General features: G+C 68.5%; 1 protein-coding gene and 1 long non-coding RNA gene across 5 annotated transcripts; one reads left to right on the top strand and one right to left on the bottom strand.

Moving 5' to 3' along the window:
* Positions 1-4,775: 4,775 nt before the first annotated feature.
* On the top strand, positions 4,776-7,390 carry LOC123279135 (uncharacterized). The gene is made up of 2 exons (XR_011495876.1): positions 4,776-4,964; positions 5,407-7,390. It is a non-coding gene; the product is annotated as an uncharacterized lncRNA (long non-coding RNA).
* A 1,167-nt stretch (positions 7,391-8,557) lies between these two features.
* On the bottom strand, positions 8,558-19,543 carry MIDN (midnolin). Of its 4 annotated transcripts, none has more exons than XM_044753641.2 (9): positions 17,955-19,543; positions 16,114-16,760; positions 15,002-15,089; positions 14,749-14,811; positions 12,593-12,721; positions 12,194-12,508; positions 11,909-12,050; positions 11,392-11,652; positions 8,558-10,642 (listed from the first exon to the last, which is right to left on the bottom strand). In XM_044753641.2, exons 2-9 carry the CDS (start codon positions 16,344-16,346, stop codon positions 10,365-10,367), a joined length of 1,509 nt encoding a protein of 502 aa, XP_044609576.2. In that variant the 5' UTR covers positions 16,347-16,760; positions 17,955-19,543; the 3' UTR covers positions 8,558-10,364. The 4 variants fall into 4 exon arrangements, with proteins under 4 accessions (XP_044609576.2, XP_044609578.2, XP_044609579.2 ...); XM_044753643.2 differs by having other exon boundaries at positions 11,909-12,047; XM_044753644.2 differs by lacking the exon at positions 12,593-12,721.
* Between the last annotated feature and the right edge of the window lie 1,199 nt (positions 19,544-20,742).

Below are 20,742 nucleotides of genomic sequence, written 5' to 3'. Positions count from 1 at the left end.
CCCAAACCCCAACAGTGAGATGCCCTCACGTACGTGGACCCCCATATTGGCCACGATCTCAATTCTTCCCACTTCCCAACTTTGGGGCACCCCAACTTCACCCAAACCCGAACCCACACCCACACCTAACTCCCACCCCAACTCTGACTGCACCCCGCCTGGTGCGGCGCCCACACCCCAACACTCACCCCGCCAGACACTTTTGGGCATCCTGCTCTAGACCACAGACTGACCCCCTACCTGGGCTCCCCAACTCACCGCTTGGCCCAGCCCTCCAGTCCCCACTGCACACCCATGTTCAGCGCGGCCTTCGGGCTCCCCGCCCCTAAGCGCTCCAGCCCCCTCCAGTACCTAGTTCTGCACCCCCAGAACCCACTCACTCCCCAGGGGGCCCGGGCCCGCTCTGCTCCTCCCCTGTATCCTTTTCCTGTCTAGGGGATCCCAAGACCTCTGCTACCGGGAGAACCTTTGCAGAGATCCTCATCCCCACGGCTGCTCCTGGGAGACCCCCAAGGCCACCTTATGGGAGTCCCTCTTGTGGCCACCACTTGCCCCCTGCCCAGCCCATGCTGCTTCCCCTGGCTTGGAAGAAGCTGCTGGGGACGCTTGCCTGCTCAGAAGAGAGGCCCAAGCTATAGCCCTGCCCCAGAAAGTCTTCAGAAGACAGACCCTCTGCAGAAGAAGCGTGGCGTTTGAGAACAGACCCCTCTCCAACCCCCCACTTTGCTACCCACCCCAGAGACGTCCCAGCCCCATTACAGGCCTCGGACTCGCTCCCACCCTCAGGTGGGGCTAGGCTGATGCAGCAGAGGATGTGGGGAGGGACAAGGTCGCTAGGACCCCTCCTCGGCTCAGGGACCCCTTCCCCCAGGCAGCGCTCATGACTCATGACTGCCTCCTCTGCACCTCGCCCCCCCACGCCGCGGCCCCCCCATGCAGCTCCCCGTCAGCAGCAGCCTGCTGCTGCGTCAGCCACTCACGCAGGGTGGTTATTAAAAGGAGCAGAGAGAGACGTCGGCGCTCAGCTCCCCCTCCCGCCGGCCGCCCATGGGGGCGCCTGGGGCCCGGCGTGCCCAGCCCAGCAGCAATGCTCGCGCGCCCTCTCTGATCTGCTCTCCCAGCCAAGTCAGGTCGCCGGCTCCTTGTCCCAGCCCAGGCCAGGGGGCCCTACAGCCGTGCCGGCCCCGATCCGATCCCTGTCTGGTCCCCGCCCCGCCCCCGCTGTTCTGTGGTTCTGAGTCTGCCTTCTCCTGGTTTTGTGAAGTGCCCTGGTTCGTTCATTCATTCATTCATTCATCCCGCCAGCACACATTCATTAAGCGTTTACTACGAGAGCCAGTTGCAGGGTACCAGGCTCCGCGTTGCAACCACGACTGTCCTGGGTTCCCATCACGGAGCGGGCCCCATACCTGTGCCTACCTGTCGCCAGGTGCGCTTGCACCGGCATTGCGTGGGAACTATGTGCTTGCGTCTCAGGTGTGTCACCCGTCCCCGTACCTGTGTTTCCGCGGGTCCCTGTGACTCAGTGTGTAACCAGGGCCGTGCGTCCCCTTGGGGCGCTCTCAGGGGGCTGGGACCACCTTCGTCCCGGCCGCGGCCGCTGCGCCGCGCTCTCCCCGCCGACACGAGGGGGCGCTGCGACCTCGCTGTCAGCGTGGCCGGGGGCTCCAGATCCCGCCCCGCGGTGCAGCAGCCGGCCGCGGGCCCCAGCGTGCGGAGGGGTCCCTGGCCCGCCCCCGCGCCTCTGCTGCAGCGCCGCGGAGGTGGCGGGGGAGGCGGGGGCTCAAAATAGCTGCGGGCGGGGGCGAGGCTGCTATTTGCGGACGGGACGCGGTGCTCGCTGCCTGCCCGGCGGGGGCCGAGATTAGGCCGGGAGGTCCCGCGTGGGCGCATTCACAAGTCGCCGCTCCCCAGGCAGCCGCCAGGGCGGAGGGGGCGCCCGCCTCCTGGACCCCCACCCCAGCAGCCCATCCCCACCCCGCACCGGGCGCCCCGCCCCCCCGCGCCGGCGTCGCCATGGAGACGGGGGCGGGGCCGCCTCGCTCCCGCACCGCCCCCTCCGCCCTCCCCGCGGGGCCGGGCCCGCCGGACGCCGGGTCCTCCCCCGACCCCGGCTAATGACCGGGCGGGAGGCGGTAATGAGCGTCTGGGCCCGGGCCGGGCGTGGCCGGGATGAAAGGCGCGTGTGTAGGGGGGGACCCCGGGGCCGCGTAATTACCGCCCCCTCCCGGCCGGCCAGGCGGGGGCCGGGACGGTGCACCTGGCGGCCGCCCGGCGGGGGCGCGGAAGTGGGACCGCCCTGCAGAGACTCCAGCCGGCTCGCCTCGCCCAGATCCGCGGGGCCCGGAGCCAGGGTGGGGGAAACGGAGACCAGATATGTGTGCGCGTTGCCAGGTGTGGTGCGCATGTGTGCCCCTGGGCAGGGGACTCGTGGGTACAGAGACGGAGAAACAAGGATTCCAGGGGACACGTGCTTGTGTGGACACGAAAATGGGGCTGTGTGCATGTGTGCACGGGTGTGTATGGAACTCACACGGATGTGTGTGTGCACGTGCCTGTGCACACATGGAGACGTGTTTGCATGGCGCTCCACGTGCAGCAGCACGGGAGGTTGTGCGCGGACCCCAGAGTGTGTGCATCATTGGGACGAGAATGTGGGATCAGCCGGGGACAGGGCTGGGTGTGCGTGACTCCGGTGGGCCGGGACATACAGAGCATATGTGCTCATGGCTGGCGGCGTGACTCATGTCCCTGGGGTGGGCACGCGCGCTGTGTGTCAGCAGCGGCCAGGGCCTCCGGGAGCTACAGGAGGCCGGAAGCCAGGAGGAGGAAGAGTTAAGCTACCTCCCCCAGTTCCCACCTGCACCTGGAGGTCCCTAGGAGGCCCCAGGTGGCTGCCGACTGTGAACACAGGAGATTCAGCTGCCTGCCCACCGAGGAGCCAGGCGAGGCTGCACCCTGGCTTGTTCCCCTCCTGTTCCTAAGAGGAGGTCTCCACAGGGGAGGAGGACGTGCAGATGCAGGGCGGGGGGCACCTGGCGGGGCTCCCGGTGACTCACAGCCCAGGAAGGCGGAGGCTGCCACTCTTTGCTCCTGCCCAGGCCCCCATCCCAGGAGCAGCAAAGCCAGGTCCTGAACGGGCTGTGCTGGTGACTACAGTGCCCGCCAACTGCACACACACTCGATTGGCCGTAGACTGGGACACATGTCGTGTCCTCGAGGCCCACCTGTGGTTAGGCAGAAGGCCTGTGGGAGCCTCATGCCTGCCCCTCGGGCCACACATGTTTGTGTCTTTCCTACTCCTGATGCTCCTGAGACCTGGATGGTGACCCCTTCGACTGGGGGAAACTGAGGCACAGGCCAGCACACATCAAGAACATGCATTCACGCATACAACACCTATCAGGTGTCTGTGAAATGCCAGAGCTTTTGCACACTCAGAGGCCCCCCCATGCTCAGCTCATGAAAACCCCAAGGCTTGCCCTGGAGGGGGCTGGGGGCATGCAACCCACTGGGTGTCTGAACCCGGGGAAGGGCTGAGGCCACAGCCCCCACCTCCAGGGGCAGGAGGAGCTGACCCCACCCGTGCCCTGGCCACTCGCTTGACCTTGGCCCCACATGCAGAATGTCACACACACACACAGGCTCTCTGCAGGCACAGGGACAAGGACAAGGACCCCCGCCTGGCACCTGGGGCATCTCCAGGCACCACAGGAGTGGCACAAATGGAGTGAGCGCCCCCTCCCCGGGGAAGCTGCTGGGGGCTCAGGGAAGACACCTACGTCTGCAGTGGGTCCGTGGGCACATCGGGGCCCCCACCCCCAAGCAGGCAACACACCCCTGAGGGTCGGCCATGGCCCAGGTGCCCAGCTGTGCAGGTAGGCGGCGCCCAGGCCTTCCCTGGGCCTCAGGTGCCTCAGCTGAGAAGCGGGGGCGGCAGCAGCACTTCCTGGGGTCAGTGTGGGTGAGGAACCGGCAGCCGGTGACAAGCAGAACCTCCCGGTGCTTCTTTTTTTCCTTTCTTGGTGTCGCGGGACAAACAGAGAGTTGTCTGTGAGCCTGAAGAAGTCTCTTTTTCCCATTCCCAGCAGCGATGGGGCGCGTGAGGGGCGCGCCGGCCCCTGCACCTGTCCCGCCGCCGGGGGAGGGCGCCGCCTCGGGTGGCACGGCGCCTCCGAGGATGTGAGCGCCAGCTGCCTGGTGTGACTTTCAATTTTGTGGTTTTCTTAAGGGAGGTCTTGGCCCAGGGTGAGAACACGGTGCCGTTCGTTTTGAGGGTCACAGAGTCGATTGAGGTCGTGATGGTAGCAAAGCGTGGGTTGGGGCCGCTCTGTGGGGGAGGCAGGGGTTGTGTATGGGGGTCGCCGCGTTGCAGAGCCGGGAGCCCGGCATTCAGGCGGGGTCCAGGATCGACCCGCTGACTGTCAGGGGCGGCTGTAGGGGGCCCGTGTGGGAGTCGCGTTGTGCTGATCCTCCTGGCCTCTGGGAAGCGTCTGGGGTGTGGGGTGTGTGCAGCGCGTTTGCAGCCAGCTGTCCAGGCCCCCAGCTCCGCCTGCCTGCCGGGGACCCCGCCCACATTCCAGAGGGGTTAGGGGGTGCCACCCCGCCCCCCCCAGCCGGCTCCCGACCTCTAACCCCTGCCGAGCCCACTCCCTCCGTCCCGGGCACCTCACGCCGCAGCAGCTGGCCCTGGGGAGGGGCGGGGGCGGGGGCTGGAATGCGGGCCGGGGTGGGGGAGGGGGCGGAAGTGGGGGAGGGGGAGGAGCCGGCGGGACAGAGACGACGAAAATAGAGGGAGGCGGCCCGCAGAGATGGAGGGAGACCCAGACAGGAATAGTCAGGCCCAGAGACCGAGGGAGCAAAAGAAAGAGAAACGGGACCCGGAGGAAAAGAGAACTCCACAGAGGCTGACATGGCCGGGGACAGAGGCCCAGCAGAGGACAGTCGCCCAGGCAGGGCCCCAGGTGACGGCGGCCCCGCCCCCACCCACGGGCTGGGCTGCTCACCTGTCCCGAGTGACAGCAGAGGCCGCCTGTTCTCTGCCCTCCCGGGGCTGGGCGGCCGTGGGTGGGGCTGCGCCCCAGCGCCCTTGGTCGGGGCAGCCTCGGAACTCCCGTTCCCAAGGTGCCCGGGGAGCAGGGTGGGCCCGCCAGGCCTGGGGGGTGGCTGTGCCCGGGGCACCTGCCTGGTGCTGGGGGGGCAGGAGCCGGCCCCGACGGGGCACCGCTCACTCGCGTCTCCCCACATGGCTCCTCCCTGCCGTCCTTCCCAAGCCACCCCCTGACCATGGCCCTCGGCATTTCAAAAACGTGAAGTCAGCCCCAATTACCCGCTTGGCCACCCCCGGGGGACTCTGGCCTCGAGCAGAAAGCGTAACCCCAGTGACCTTCTCCTGCTCGCCCACAGCTGCCTTATCACCGCAGGAGCGGCCCCGTGCGAAAGCCACCACCCGGACCCGGCCTCCAGGCTGGCTCCACGCCTCGGCAGCCACGCCTGTCCACACTGCCAGCCTCGACCCTTGTCTCAGTCTTGAGCCCTCCGCCCAGGCGGGGACCAGCCGTGGACTGACGGTTTGGGCTCTCATCCTCCCCACCTGGCCGAGCCACTGCCCTTCACGCTGACCGCTGCCTCCTCTAGTGGACACAGCAGACCTGAGCCACAGCCAGGCAGCGGCGGATGGCGCCCTCCGCCCTCGTCTCTCCCTGTGCTGGCTCTGAGGCTGGCCGGGGGTCAGATGCTCACAGGGACATCTCCACTTTGTCCCCTTCCCCCAGGCGCCCTGCAGCCCCCTTACCCACCACCTCGCTGTGAACCAGAGACCACCTTCTGCCAACGCTTCTCTCTCCCTCCTTAGGCCTCCCCCAGAGCCCAGGCCGGGCGTCAGGCTGTCCGGCCACCCCCTGGATGCTCAGCCCTGTGCTCCCTCCACCTGCCGCTCCTCCTCCCTGGGGTCCCCATCTCACCCCCTGAGCCACAGACTCCGGGAGTCATGGAGTCACCGCTTTGGGTTCCTGCCTTCGCCTTCTGTTCATCCTCCCCACCTGACTTCCCAGGTGCCCCCTAAATGCATCCGCTTTCACATCTCCAGGCCTTTGCACAAGCCGTGACCCCCACCTGCGGCTCCTTGTCCTACACTTGGCAAACTTCTATTGCTTCGGCAAAGCCTCAGCCCAAGTACCCTCCTCCCGCTCGCCCCCTGTGCTCCTTCAGCCCCGGGGTCGCGCACACGCGGTCGTGGGGACGAGGCCATGCTCGGACGTGGAAGAAGGGTGCACGTGAGCGCACCGGGGCTGGGGGGGGGTCCACGTGCGGCGCCCCCAGGTACGCCCCCTCTTCCGTGCCGGCGATGCTGCCGCCGTCAGACCCTCGGCGCGCCTCCCGCCCCCAAGCATGCGGACCAGCAATCCGAGGGAGGGGACCGCACGCCCCCGCGCCGCGCTTGCGCACTCCGCGGGGGCCACGCCGCAGTCCCGCCTCCGGGAGGCAACCCCGCGCTGCTATTGGTGCTTGCGGAGGAGCGAACGGCGCGGCCACCAATGAGGCGTCCCCAGGTGGTGGGCGGGGCCTGGGCCTTCCGAGGCGCGGACGGGGGCGGGCGGAGCGCCCTCGCCGCGGTCACGTCAGGCTCGCTTCGCGGCGCGTTGCCTTGGAAACCGCGTTTCCATCCCCGCGGGTTTCCGGGGGCCGCCCCCTCCCATTCAGCTTTTTCCTCAATGGGGGGAGGGGGCTGTGCAGGGCCGACCCCGCCCCCGCGGTCCCGCAGCCCCCACCCTCTCCTGGCCTCAGTTTACCTTTCCGTGCCTCCCACTCTAACGTGGGCTGGCCTGCCGCCCTCTCGCCGTCGCACCCCTTCGGCTGAAGCCCCCCCACTCCACCTCCCTGCAGGTGTGCGCGCTGCGGGCACGCGCAGGGGCAAGGGCCGATGGCCGGCAGGCCCCACCCGGGGTGGTGTCCTCCCAGGCCCCCCGGGCGGGGCTGTGACCCTCGGACCCCAGGCTGGGGTGGGCTCCGGGCAGCAGGGCATGCCCCCCCCTCCCCGCAGCGCGCACCCCGCAGCGCAGGCACAGCCCCTGTGATTCAGCAGGTGCTCAGGCGACACCTCCCTCCGCAGCCCCCGCCCAGCCCCGCGGCGGCCACCCGGGTCACGCGGCCCTCGGCCTGACCCCCGGGACCCGGCTACGTGGGCGGGGCTTGACCTGAGCTGTCCCACCCACACCTCCACCCTGTGGGCCTCCGGACTGTTTGCATCCCCAACACTGAGGTCTGCAGGGGTCAGCCTGATCTGGGCGTCCCACCTGCCTGCAGTGGGCGTGCGATGATTTGGGGGTGACTGGGCCGCGGGAGGGGCGCAAGGGCCTCCGCAAGATGGTCCAGGACCCTCCCTGGAAGGTACAGTTTCCCTTTTCCCTGGGGTCCTGGGAGCCGGGGCTTGGGCCATCAGGAATGGGCGCGGAAGGTGGTGGTCGTTAATTGTACAAACACCTCCGATCCTTCTCTCTGGACCTGGGGTGTCTCATCCAGTGGGTGTGTAATTAGTTCTAACTCTAGGGTGGCAGTGCTCGTTAAGCGAGGAAATACACGTAAAACGACATTAAGTGTTATTACGATTGTCCTGTCTCTACCCAGGCCCAAGTGGATGGAGGTGGGACCCCAGAGAGGACTCGCCCCTGGCTCAGTCCTCAGGGAGCCGCAGGCGGGCAGGGGTGGGAGATGCAGACTGAGGAAGTTCCCAGGCCGAGCAGGGGCGGGGGGAGAGGGGTGTTGCTGGGCAGGGCACAACCCGGGCAAAGGCCTGCAGGCTTGAAGCTGACGGTCAGGTCAGGGCTGGGAGCAGTGGAATGCAAGGCCGGGGTGAGGCCAGAGAGGGGCTGAGTTCACCCAGGGCCGGGCAAGCCGGGAGGCCTTGACCACCAGCCCCAGGTCCCCAGCTTGATTGGGCTGGAGGATTGGGGCCTCTGGAGACCCAGTGGCCAGGGCGGGGCCCTGGTGGTATTCAGGGGGGAGGGGGCCCTGGTAGCATCTGGGAGGGAGGGGGCTGGGGTCAGGGGCCCACCTAGGCAGTGCCCCCACGGCTGGCCCCGCAGGTGGGCAGACTGTAGGAGCGCCTTCCCCTCTCCTTGGCTGGGGAAACCAAGGCCCAGAGTGTGCAGCCATGTCTCCCTGGAGACGGTGTCCCATGGGCAAGTCCCAGCCCACTTCACAGAGCCAGGAACCGAGAGGGCAAGGCCCCACCCAGGGCACACAGCAAGCGGGCAGCCCCGTGCCCACACCCTGCAGGACTTCCGGCCTTGGGTACCGGGAAGTGGCCAGCCCCTCCCTCCCCCATTGGGCGGCTTCCTGTCCCCTCACCCCAGACCCGGGAGGGGGCGTGGGAACCGTTCCAGGATGCATTCCCCTCCCCGCCCAAACTGGGTGCCCCAGAACCTACTTTCCACCTGGCACTCCCTAAGGTGGTGGGGGACCCCAGCATCCCACCCCAGATCCCTCCTCGGAAAGACCCCCTATGCCACTCCCCGATGGCCAAGACCCCTCCCAGGTGAGGAGGCGGGACATTCACTCAGTTTCATTTTCTGTTTATTCCTTGAAATCATGGTGTCGCTGTAGGTTTCTTTCTTTTCCAATTTTATGTTTTCATACAGGAAACTCCCGCAAGGTGCCGGGACACCCCACAGCCCGACCCGAGGGTGGGTAATGCTTTCTTGAGGGGTGGGCCCTGGCGAGGGTGGAGGGGGGCAGGCGGTTCCTGCCTTGCCTGGGGCCTCCACCCTCGGACCCGCGGAGGCACAGACGTTATTTAAAAATCGTTAAAAAAACAGAACACACACTTAAATAGGTCTTCAGGACAGTTCTTCAAAAACAAACCCGCCTCTTTTTTCTGCTTTTTTTTTTTTTTTGGAAAACAAAAACAAAACAACAAAATCCTTGACCCCTACCCTCTGACCCCTCCCTGCCCACCCCCCCACAAAAAAATTTACAGAGCTACAGTTAACAAATGATGTTCACATCTGAAACCATTAACTTTAAACATATAATGGGGGGTGAGGACCTGGGGTTCACCTACGAGTAGGAAGGGGTCGGGGGGACAGGCAGGGCATGGGGGTGTCCATCAGGACAGATGGGTGGGGCCAGGACGAGACTGACAGGTGGGGGGCAGGGCCCAAACATCTCTATTATCAGTAAAAAAAAAAAAAAAGTGAATGAAAGGAAAACTCCACCCCCATTGAAATGGCCCCAGTAGGGGGTCTGTCCCTTTGCCCCGGGGGACCAAAGACCCCGAGGCCATGGGCATGAATGGGGGAGGGTCCAGATTAGACCAGCAGCGACCCCCCCCAAGGGGGTTAATGCTACACAGCGTGGCCCCTGCCGGGGGGATTCACAGATCAGCACCCCCACCCCTCCCTCGGCCAGAGGGACCCCCAGACAGTCCACAGGCCCAGATCCCTCAGGTTGGGCCGGGAGCAGGGCTGGGGGCATCTCTCCCGCCCCCCAGCCAATTCTCTCCCGAATTTTCAAGAGATTCCCAACCACTAATTGGCTCAGTCAGAAAATTAATAGTCTATAAATACCCCCAGCTCAGAAAAAAGGGGTGGCGTCAGAGGAAATCGCACAGTGCGTGGACAGCGGAGGCTGGCGGCCCGTCTGTCCCCTTCCCCCTGCCTTTCCTGCCAGGAAAGGGCCCCACACCCTGACCTGAACCCCCGAGCAGCCTCTGGCCAGCCTCTGCCCAGAAAAGGATCTTCCTTTTCTTTTCCAGGAAAAAGGAAAGTGGGAAAAAGAAACCAAGAAGAGAAAAAAGGACAGATGTGGAAGAGAAACAGTCCCTGGTCGGGTGCACCTGCGGTTCCCGCGTGTGGCGTGTAGGCGGCCGGGCCGGTGGTGGCCGGGGTGCAGGGGGCTCTCCTCCCGCCGCCCCCTCCCCTCGGCTGTAAAGTGCAAAATGAGGCATCTACATTTTCGACTCAAACCTGAAGAGAATGAGGGAGGGCGGTGGAGCGGAAAGGATGGGGGAGGCCTCCTCGTCTCCGTGTGAACCATCTGGAAAGACTGCTACATATTTGGAGCTCGGGAAGGTGGGTGGTGAGGGACCTGGCGCGGGCCAGGCCGAGGACGGGAGACGAGGATGGGGCGACGGAGGAAGCGGGGGCACGTGTGAGCTGAACCGAGGAGGCAGGAACGCAAGTCCACAGAGAGTTCGAAAACCATGGTGAGAAGTGAAATTAAAAAAAAAACAAAAAAAAACCCAAAACCAGAAGGACGCCAGCCGGGGAGGGAGGGGCCTCCGGCGGCGCCACCGCCATGGCCACCGCCTGCCCTCCTGCGCTGGGCCCCCACGCGTGCGGCCACCGGGGCTAGGGCCACGGTTCCTAGGCCACCACGAACTCTGACTTGATGTCGGGGTTCACTTCTGGCTTCCAGACGGAGTCCTCGAAGTCGAGGCCCAAACCGGCGGCCTCGCTGGGGCCGCCACCCCCGCCGCCACCGCTGCTGTCACTGCGGCCGGCCTTGCGGCTGGGCGGCCAGTGGTAGGGGCCGCGGGCGTCGCGCCGGGCCTTCCTGCGCAGCCGCTTCTGCTGCAGCAGCAGCTGTAGCCGCTCCACTTTGCAACGGGTGGCGCGGTTTTCCGTCTGCCGCAGCCGGTCTCCTGTGGGGGGTGGGGGGGAGACAATGACTGTGAGTGACCCCTGGGCCCTCCTCCAGGAGGCCGGACACCCCCAAATACCAGGACCCCCAGCAAATGCCCTGGAGACCCAAGCACAGTCCCTGGACGCTCGCTCCGGCCAGGAGCCGGTCAAGAGCGTATGGTGAGTCTGGACCCTGGGAGGCGCCATGAGGTCATTAAAAGCTGTCCCTGCGTCTACTGCCCCGGTGTGCCAGGAGCTCCGTGAGGGCGGTGCCCGTGGGACTCAGCCACCGTGCAAATTAACTGGAGCTCGAGCCCTTGGGGCCCCTTCCGTGACCAAACAGAGAGACACGCAGGCTCGTGCCTCAGTTTCCCCTTTGTGACCTGGGGCCGGGAGGCAGAATGGCGTCACTGTTCCGCCCAAATCGGGATGTATTGGGGGCACACAGGCTGCCCCTGCGCAGGAGGGAGGGCTCCGGCCCCCTTCTTGGCCTGACTCGGCCATTCAGAGGCTCCGTGGGCCATCTGGAGAAGGTGCCCTTGGGGGGGCGAGGAGGAAGTGAGGACGGGCCCCCCTCGGGAAGGCACAAGGCCACTTTGTGCCCCCGACACACATGCTCCCTTCTCTCCAGGCTCACGCAGGGCAGGGCGAGCGGCAGCTGGAGGGCCCCCTGCCCTCCAGCGGGTCAGCTGCTCTGAGCGGCGCACACAGAGGGGCCTTCAGCGCCCGAGGGTGGGCGGGGGGTGGGGGGGGGGCGTCGGATGCTCACCCGGGGGCTTGCACACACGGGCCTGGCTCAGGGAGGCCGGGGCCGTGGCCGCCAGCTTCTCGCAGGAGGTAGTTTTGGGGGTGAGGTCCGGGGCGGGCGAGGCAGGGGAGCACTGGGCATGGCAGCGCAGCTGCGTCAGCGACGGCGGCATGCCCTGGTAGTGCCGCGTGGCGCTCAGGAGGTCGTTGAGGATCTGCAGGATGGTGCCGATGTCCCGCCGCGGCCGCCCGCTGCTGTCCTGGCAGTTGGGGTGCAGCGTGCCTGGGGAGAACGGGGAGAGATACTGGTGAGGGCCCACCTGAGCGGTGGACGCCGGGTCTCACGTGTACAGCAGGACTCCAGGGCGGGAGCAAGGGACGTGGGGACTCGCCCCCAGGTGTGTGGACCCGTGGCCCTCTGTGCAGTCACGCATGTGCATGCAAACCCCCGGGGCAGGACGGGTAAGAACACGTCCCCCACCAGGTCGTGAGTGCATGTGACGGCTCTGGGAGACACCTGTGGGTGCCGTGACACCTACCGGAGAAGGTCCCTGAGAAGACCCCGGGGGCGTGGTTCACGAAGCTCTCGATGACGGCGCCGGGTTTGCGGGAGCGGGAGGTGGGGCTGCCCCCGGGGGTGGACGTGGGGCTGGCGCTGGCGGGAGGGGAACAGTCCATCTGCTGGTGAGAGCCAGGGGCCGGGCATGAGATCAGGATTCGAGGACAACCCCAGTCCAGGGTCTGGACGGGCCTCAGGACGGAGGACCCGTCTGGGGCTGGAGCCCGGCCCCCGGGGGTCCCCGCCCTTCAGGTCCCTGACTCACCTCGGGGCAGGAAGCGGAGGGCGAGTGAGATCGGAAGGAGCCGGCTGTGATGGGCGAGGGAGACGTGGGGGCAGGGCTGGTGGGCACCGGGGGGACGCGGGCAGCGCTGGACACCGGCCGGCAGGGAGAGGGCACGGGAGTGGTCATGCTGGGGTCCCCGCGGGCGGCGGCGGCGGCGGCGGCGGCCGCGGCCAGCACATGGCGATGCTGCAGTGGGGCATGCTGGGCGGCGAGTTGCAGCTGGACGAACATCATGTGGTCACCCACTCGCAGCGCCAGGGTGAGCGGTGAGCGGCCCGACAAGAAGTCACTGACCTGCAGAGAGCGGCTCGTCAGCCCCGGGGTCCCTGTCTGTGGCGCCCCCAGCCCGGCCCGGCCCGGCCCCCCGCGCTGCGTGACCTGGGGCCTCTCGCTGCCCCTCTCTGGGCTCTGGGGTCCCTGTCGGTGCCACGAACGCTTAAATAAAATGAATCGGTATTTCCGGAAGCCGGCTCCGCCAGCCCGGCCCGGCCCGGGCGCTGCTGGGGGCTGTGGGGGACAGAGGCGGGTCAGACGGGGGGCCTGGCCCTCCCTGGCCAGCTTGCTTCTTTCAAGGGGAAACTGAGGCCAGAGGGGGCGGGGCCCAGCCAGCGGTCACTGCCCTCCAATAACCCTCACCTCGTACCCTTCCCCCACCCCTTGGTCCCCAAATCCCATCTGCCTTTGAATATGGAAGGGGGCCCTATCTCCAGCCCCCCCCAGTCAAGCCACCCGGGTGGCGAGTGGGCGGAATTCCTGAACAAATTCTTCGTCCTAACCTTTGCTTTCTCAAGATAAATATTTATCTGTCCTGGGCGGGGCGGAGGCCGAGGGGGAGGCCTCGCCACTGGTGGAGGGGGGGGGGGCCCTGACCGGTCCCCTGGGGCCTCGACACAGCCTGCACAAACGTGAACCCTCAAATCTGGCTCCCTCTGTGCAGCGGGTAAGGGGGTGCATGTGACCCCTGGCCGTCCTGCCCCTCCTCTGGGGCCTGGCCAGCACCGAGCTCTCCCAGGGGCCGGGATGGGGGGGGGGGCGGAGGTTTCTGAGAAGTGACACAGGCCGGGATGACTCAGAACCGCCGCCTCCTAGCTCTCCGCTGGCAGCGGGCTGGCGTAACCTTCTCTGCTCGGGGGGCCGTGGGGAGGAGGCGAGGGAGGCGGGCAGTGTGCAGCCCTCACCCCCCAGCCCAGGTTGCAGGGTACCCCCCCACTCCCCTGGCCCCAGAGCCACCCCTTGCAGGAAGGGCCTGGGGTGGGTTCCCAACAGCAGCTGGGGTGTCCCCCCCCCACACCCGCCACCCTACAACTTCCTCCCTGGGGAGGGAGGACAGGCTGGCATGACTCGGTGCCAGGCGGGGAGACAGCCCTGGGAGCCCAGTCACTCCGCCCAGCGCCCCCCCCATCTCCCTCCTGACGCAGGCACCCTGGGGCGGATGTGAACCCAACACGCCCCGGGCCCCCCTGCCAACCGCAGCCCCCCCAGGAGCAGGGAGCTCAGTTTGCGTCCGCCCCAGGAAATCACGTGCAGCCCCCAGCCGGCTGCCGGGACCCCCTCCCTTCCCGGGTGTCCTGCTGATGGCAGACCACCCAGCTCCAGGCCCCCTCCTCCGCGCTAGCCCGCCAGAGAGGGCAGGATGCTACACGTCGGGGAGGGGGCGAGGGCCTCGGGGCAGGAGGAAGGGAAGCCGCTGAGCAGGTTTCCTGCGGCCAGCCCAGCCGAGGAGGACGGGAACCCGCCCACCCTCTCGCCCGGGCGGGCGGTGGCCTGCTTCCCCCACCCTGGCAGCGGGCGGATAGCTGAAGCCTGTGTCACCCTCCTGGGCGGAGGGCCCCGCCACCAGAAAAATGAGGAAAGGACTGAGAATGAAAAAAAAAAAGGCAACGACTAAGCCGGGAAGCCGGGTGTGGGCCAGCCTCCCTCCTGGCAGGTTTCTAAATATTTTCCTAACATCCTGTCCCAGCGTTGCTGGCCCTGGGGCCCAGCGCCCCGCCCCCCCCCCCCCCCGCCCCCTTTTGGGGCAGAGAACAAAGGCCAGAGGGAGGAGGAGGAGGAGGAGGAGGAGGAGGGGTGACTCCCCACCCCTCACAATGGGGTCACCCAAAGGGGGAAGGAGTGTCACACAGGCTGGTCCCTCCCTCCCTTCCCCCCCCCCCACCAGCAGAAATTAAAAAAAGATTGCTCTAGAGAAACCACAGCAGCCTCGGAGGGGCGCTCCGTGGCTGACCGTGTGGGCCTGGGGACGAAGGCTGGTGGGAGCGCGTGGGCCAAGGTCACCCCGCAGGCAGCCTTGTGAAAGCTCGCCCCCTCCCCCATGGCGGCCACCGTGGGAGAGAAAGCTCTCAAGGTCAGGTGGTGAGTGCTGGGGGAGGAGGAAGAGGAAGCGGGGTGACCAGGCCAAGCTGGCACCAAGGCGGGGCGGCGCGTCCCCTCCCCTCCCCTCCCCATGGGCCTCCTGGGAGCACAAACAACCCCCAGAGCCGCGGGGCACGGGCCCTGCGACCCCATGGGCTAGGAGGGGCCGGCGCGACTCTCACCTGCGTCTCGGTCAAGCTCTCCAGGGCCTGCATCACGGACTGTTCTGGCCGGGACGCCTGAGACTACAAAGACAGAGGGGGGGAGACCCTGAGCGTGCGTCCTGCCCGCGGGGTCTGGTGGGCCCTGCTTGCTGGGGTGGGCTGCCCTGGAGAAGAAGGGGACCCAGACGTGTGTGATGGGGACGGAGCTCGCGTGGAAGGGGGCTGCGCGCCTGTGTCGGGGCCTGCGGGGTTCACTGCCCCAGCCATTTACCATGAGGCCCGCCTCCACGGTGGGCACGAGCGTCAGCTTGCTGCCATCCCCCACTCCGAACTCCTGCAGCTTCCCCGAACTGAGCCGGCTGGGGGGGAGGAAGGAAGAGGGTGAGGCTATGCGGAGACAAGGCAGGGACGCGGAAGCGGAGGCCGCAGGGGAGGGCTGTGCTCCCACCCCCACCCCTTCCTGGCTTCCAGAACCAGAGCTCTGAGCGTGGGGCGGGGAGGAGGTCCTAGGTCTGGCCCTGGGAGCCCCTATGCTGGCGGCTCGCACCTCTTCTCCCCAGGAACCCCAACTCTGCACTGGGGCACCCCCTCTGCACCGCGGCAAGGCACTTTTTCATCATCCCGCCCCAATGCACTCTGTGCTACCCTCCCAGCACCCCGCGGCCAGCCCTGCCGGTAATTCACAGACTCCGGCCCCGGGCTCGTCTTTGTGGGCTTCTAGGGGCTCAGCCTAGGGGCTCGCCCGGCCGGCTCCCGCTCCTCCCTCCCTCCCGGGCGCAGGCCGCCGCCGCCGCCCAGACAAAGGAGACCCTCCCCCTCCCGCCCCTCCCCCACGGGGGCCCCTCCGCTGGGGATGGACACTGCGTGTCCCCGGAGGCCCGCGGGGGGAGGGCTCCCCGGCCTGGAGGCGATTTAAATACCAGGGGGGAGGGGGAGGCTGCGGGGAGCGCTCGGTGGCGAGAACAAAGCGGGGCAGGGAGACGCAAGTGGGGGGAGAGACAGCCAGACGCAGAGGGGGCCGCCGAGCAGATGCGGAAGCCGGCGGGGACGCGGAAAGAGGAGGCGGCGGCCGCGCCCCCCACCCCCGCAGCCGGGACCCCCGCGCCGCCGCGGGACTCCTGCCTTCCCGCGAGGGGGGCCGCGGGAGCCCGGCCGGGGGCGCCCTCGCAGCCGCCTTTGTGCAGCGACCCCGGGCGGGGGAGGGGGCCGCGGCAGGCAAGGCCGAGCAGAGGGCGCCCGAGAGCGCGCGGCGCGCCCCCGCCCCCCGTCTGGCCGCCCCCTTCCTTCCCTGAGCGGCGCGCTCTTTGTTCCCGCCCGGGGGCCGGGGCCCGAGGGGGCGGCGGGCCGGGGGGCGCGGGGGCCGGGGCGGCGCGCGGTACCTACGTGTCTTTGTGGAGCAGCGCCAGGCGCTCCTTGGGCACTTTGAGGCGCTGAGACAGCCGCTTGCGCAGCCCCTCCACCGTCTCGTCGGGGGGCACCGAAAGCTCGTAGCGAGTGCCCGTGGTGCTGTGGATGGCCAGGCTCATGGGCGCCGCTTCGGCCGCCGGGCCCAGCTCGCAGGCGCCGCCGGGGGCCCCGCGCCGGCAGCTCCGGGCGCCGCCGGGCTGCGGCTCCATCCCCGGCCCGCGCTGGGGGGCTGCGGTCCGCGGGGCGCCGCCAATCCTCGCCGCGCCTCCGGGCAGGGCGTGGGGCTCCCCAAACCGGGGTCCTCGGGGTCCCTGGGGGCGGGGGGCAGCGCGCGTCCCCGTCGAGAAAGTCCCAGGAGCGGAAGGCAAGTCAGGAATCAGAAATCCGAGGGGCGCTCCGGGGTCGCGTCGGCTCGTCGGGGCGCCTTCCGAGGGTGCGGACTGCGCTCGCGGCTCCTTTCAAGGGCGGCGGGGGGCGGCCAAGGCGCGGCGGGCGCAGGGGAGGGTCCCGGAGGAGGGGGCGCCGCTCGGCTGGCCGCGCTCGGGGCCGTCCGCCGCTCGGGCCGCGCTTCCCGGCGCGTCCCCTTCCTTAGCAACAGCCGCAGCCGCCGCCGCTCCGAGGATCTGGGGGTGAAAGTAACAAGAAAAAAAAGTTATAATGTATCAACGTTCCGAGGGGCGGGGCGCCGCCCCCTCCCATTCACTACTTACTCCGCCGGCGCCGCGCCGACCAATGGGCGCGCGCCGAACGCCGAGTCGGCCGCGAGCGCCGGCCAATGGGAGCCGCCGCGGCGCTGCCCCACGTGGCCGCCGGGCCCGCCCCTCGCCCCGCCCCTCGCCCGGCGGCCAAGCAGCGCGCGGCGGGGGCTGGGCTGGCGCCGCTCCGCCCGCCCCCGCGCCCCGCCCGCGCCGGGGGCCATTCATAAGGCCGGGCGCCCGTAACAAAGGGCGGGCGAGCAGGCGGCTGGGGGCGCGGGACCCCGGCCCGGGCGGCGCGGCGAGGGGCGGCGTGGTCCCCGCGCCGGGAGGGGCAGGAAGCCGCGGGGCCTCCCCCCGCGCCCGTCCGGGAAGCCGCTGCGAGCGGAAGCGGGAGGCGATCCCCGCGCCTCGTGGCCGGGCCCCGGCGGGCCGGCTCGCGGGAGGGTCGGCCGGGCCGGCGCCCTCACCCGGGGAGGAGGGGGCGTGAGATCCCGGCGAGGGGCGGGGCCTGCCACCCCCCCGACGGTGACGTGGCCCGGGCCGGGAGGACGGCTCCCGCGCCGGGGCCACCTCGCGTCCCACCCCCGTCCCGCGGGTCGGCCCGCTTCCCGAGTGGTGCCCGCCTGAGCCGTGACGTGACGCGGCGTCCCCGGCTGCGTCCGCGCGCCGCTCCGCTCGGGGCTGCGGTGAGTCAGCAGCGCCGGCGCGCCCTCTGCCGGCCCCGCCCGGGAGCGCGGCCCGGACGCCGGGGAGGGGGCGCGGGGCTGCCCGGGGTGGGGGGAGGCCGCCGGGGCTGCGGGCGTGGGGGCGCCTCGCTCCGAGCGGCTGACCTCTGGGTCAGGAGACGGGCTGCACGGCTGGGGAAACTGAGGCCGAGCGGCCACTGGCTCAAGGTCACTCGCGGGCCGGGGGAGTGCCCGGGGGGGCGGGGCGGGGGCTGAGGTCCCGCCGGGGCGGTGTCGGTTGCGACGAGCCCCTCCCACCCCACGCTCCGGGGGGCTTCCCGGTACTGGAGACACCCCGCGTCCTGCCTGCCCCAAGAACAAAGAAAAGTGGGGCGCGCTGAAAGCCTGGAGCGGAGGACCCCTCCTCGGCCTCGAGGTTCCGCCCCGCACTCACCGGGCGCAGCCAGTCCGAGGTCCCCACGGTCCCGAGCGAACCCACGTCCGGGCCGAGCGCGCGGTGGCGGGGCCGGTCTGGGGCAGAGCGGGTGGCCCCGAGCCTTTATCCGCGCCGCCTTCCCTCGGGGTGGAGTTTGGGCGAGCAGGCGGCGGGGGGCCGGGCGGGCGGTGACGCAGGCCGGCCCCCGCCCCTGCCTGCGGGCCAGGGCCCAGGGGCGCCGCGGGGCCTGGGCTGCCCGCCCCCCAAGCCTCGCCCGTGCAAAAGGGGGGCGCTCCTTGAATGCGGCTGAACTTGGGCTCACAGCCGGCCGCCGTCGACTCGGATGCACCCGTGTCGGGGTCCCCGGGACGGGGTTTCGGAGGGCACAGGTCGGCTCCCTGCTCCACTCCCTTTTCCTGCCCTCCCAGGCCCGGTGCTTCCGCGTGGGGGGGCGGGAAAGGGGTCCTGAGTCAGCGGCCGTGGTCCAGGAAAACAGGCTGGAGTCACCTGCCTGGAGTGGGGCTGCCCGGGCCAGCTGCCCGGCAGCCTGGCCTCCTGCATCCCTTAACGCTGACCTCAGAGGGCATTTTTGGAGCGACTAACCTGCGCCAGGCCTGCCGTGTGCAGCTAGTCACCCGCTGTGCTGTGTGAGCTGGGAGGTCATTGGCCTCTCTGAGCCTGTTTCTTTGTGGGGAGCAGGGGCTGTAGGATGAAGTGCCAGAATCAAGAGGACTCGCTCTGGGGCATGGGGGCGTGGGACCCTCACCTAGGCCCAATGACATTTTCATCACTCATTAATGGAAGCTCACAGGCTGGCACCCAGCCTCCAGGGTGGACACAGTCACCCTGACCCATCTTACAGATGGGGAAACTGAGGCCACACAGCCATTGACAGCAGAAACCTGGCCTGTCCTGTTTCTCCCTGTGGGCTGCCCTGGGCAGGGGGCTTTCGGAGGAAGACCATGGTTAGGGTGGGGGCGCTGCCCAGAGGAGGACCCCAGGCTCTACTCCCCCACCCCTGTCCGCTTATCTGGTCTCTTCTTTTATCTGGCCTGACCACCCCACCCCCACCCCGGCCCCTCCCAGGGCTGTGTTCCTCTCCAGGCCTCCATCCTGCTCCCACCCAACGCTCCTGCAGTGTCCAGCCCCCCACCCTGATACCGGCACACCCAGACACTCCCAGCGCTGTAGGTTCCGGGCGAGCCCCTGGGAGGGGGTCACCAGGGCAGGGCTTGAGGGGTGGATAGGAGTTTGCCAGATGAAGATGGAGGTGCTCCAGGAAGCAAGAACAGCCGGTGCAAAGTTCGGAGGTTTGAGGGAGCACACAAGACGGGGTCACGGGGCCGGTCAGCTCCGCTTCCAGCCGGAGCCGTGGGCCCTGGAGCCGGAGCACGTCCAAGCTGCAGGGGCCCCAGGAGCCGCGGGGGTGCTGGGGCTAGGGTTAGGGTCAGGCGGGGAGGACAGAGCTGTGTGACCTCAAGGGGCTCTGAGACCTTGCATCTCTGGTGGCAGCGAAGGGGGGCCCTCCTGTCGCACTTGGTGGGGGCCACTTGCAGGAGGCCTGGGGCCTGCCTGCCTCTGCGGGGCCTGCGAATAAACCTGCTAAGTCGACAGCTTCCTGCTTTCTTTCCTGTCTGGTGTCCTTGCGCTCCAGCGCGCAGTCCCAGGATGAGCACACACAAGTCACGAGGGGACCCCCCCTTCCCGGGAGGGGGTGAAGCCTTGGGCAGCGGCCTGCCCTGGCAGAACAGGTCATGACCCCCTGTTCCTGGCCCTGTGACCTGCCCCACCCTGGGCCCCTCCTGCCCCAGGACATGGCCAGGCCAGCACGGGCTGTTCCTGCGCGCCGGAGTGAGGCACGGCTGTCCCTGAGGCTCACAGCTCCCCAGGGGCCTGCGCTGTGCTGTGCTGGGGGGGGGTCCTGAGCCTGACTGTGTCCCCAGCCAAGAGCTGAGGTCCCTCAGGGCACGAGGGTGCAGGCAGGGGGTCCCTGGTTTGGGGACACTGGTCCAGCCGCCTGGTGAGGATGTCCCCCGCCCCCCCCACCACGTCCTTGGTCTTATTTATAGTACCTGGGGTGGCCAACAACTCTAGGACCCAGGCTCCGAGCCCAGGACATGGAGGGGTGGGGCTGCACCTGTGACCCTGTGGCCTTCCTGGGGAAGTAGAGGCCAGCTGCCTGGGCCTTGCTGGCGAGGAGCAAGGGGAGCCTGTACAGATATGCCCAGCAGCTACCAGCTTGCCTGGACGCCTCAGCACTCACACCTCCCACCGTGTGGACCCTTGAATGCGGCCATGGGACAGTCACTCACATGGGACCGTGACACACGAGTGCATGCCCCAACCGTGCTGACATGCCCTGCGGTGACCTCCCCGTCACCTCCTGGCTGCCAGTGACACACAGGGAGGCCCTGGCTCTCCCACACACTCACCCTCCTGGAATCCCCAGCCGGCCCTGCTTGGGCTCAGACCCCTGCCCTGAAGCCCCTGCCCGCCACCTGGAACATGGAGCCAACGCCGGACCACCCCGATGCTTGCAAAAGCGAGGTGGGCAGCACTGGGGCTTCGCCAGGCCAGGGCCGCCTCCGCCCGGCCGCCCCGCCCCATCTGGGGCAGGCCCAGGGGATGGGTGCCACGGAGGTGCCAACACCACCAGGGATGGGCGGCCAGCCAGCCCGGGCCACCCACGGCCAGCGAGTGCAGGGCGGGGCCTCCGTGGGAGCAGGCAGGACCTGCCCCTTCCCAGGCAGGCGGAGCCCCAGGTGGCCTTCCAGGAGCTCGGCCACGCCCCCCGCTGCCCCCAGGC

The sequence above is a fragment of the Equus asinus genome, chromosome 20, assembly GCF_041296235.1.
Source record: "Equus asinus isolate D_3611 breed Donkey chromosome 20, EquAss-T2T_v2, whole genome shotgun sequence".
In the NCBI taxonomy this organism is placed as follows: Eukaryota; Metazoa; Chordata; class Mammalia; order Perissodactyla; family Equidae; genus Equus; species Equus asinus.
Note: the sequence above shows the minus strand (reverse complement) of the source record. Positions and strands in the feature narration are given on the sequence as shown.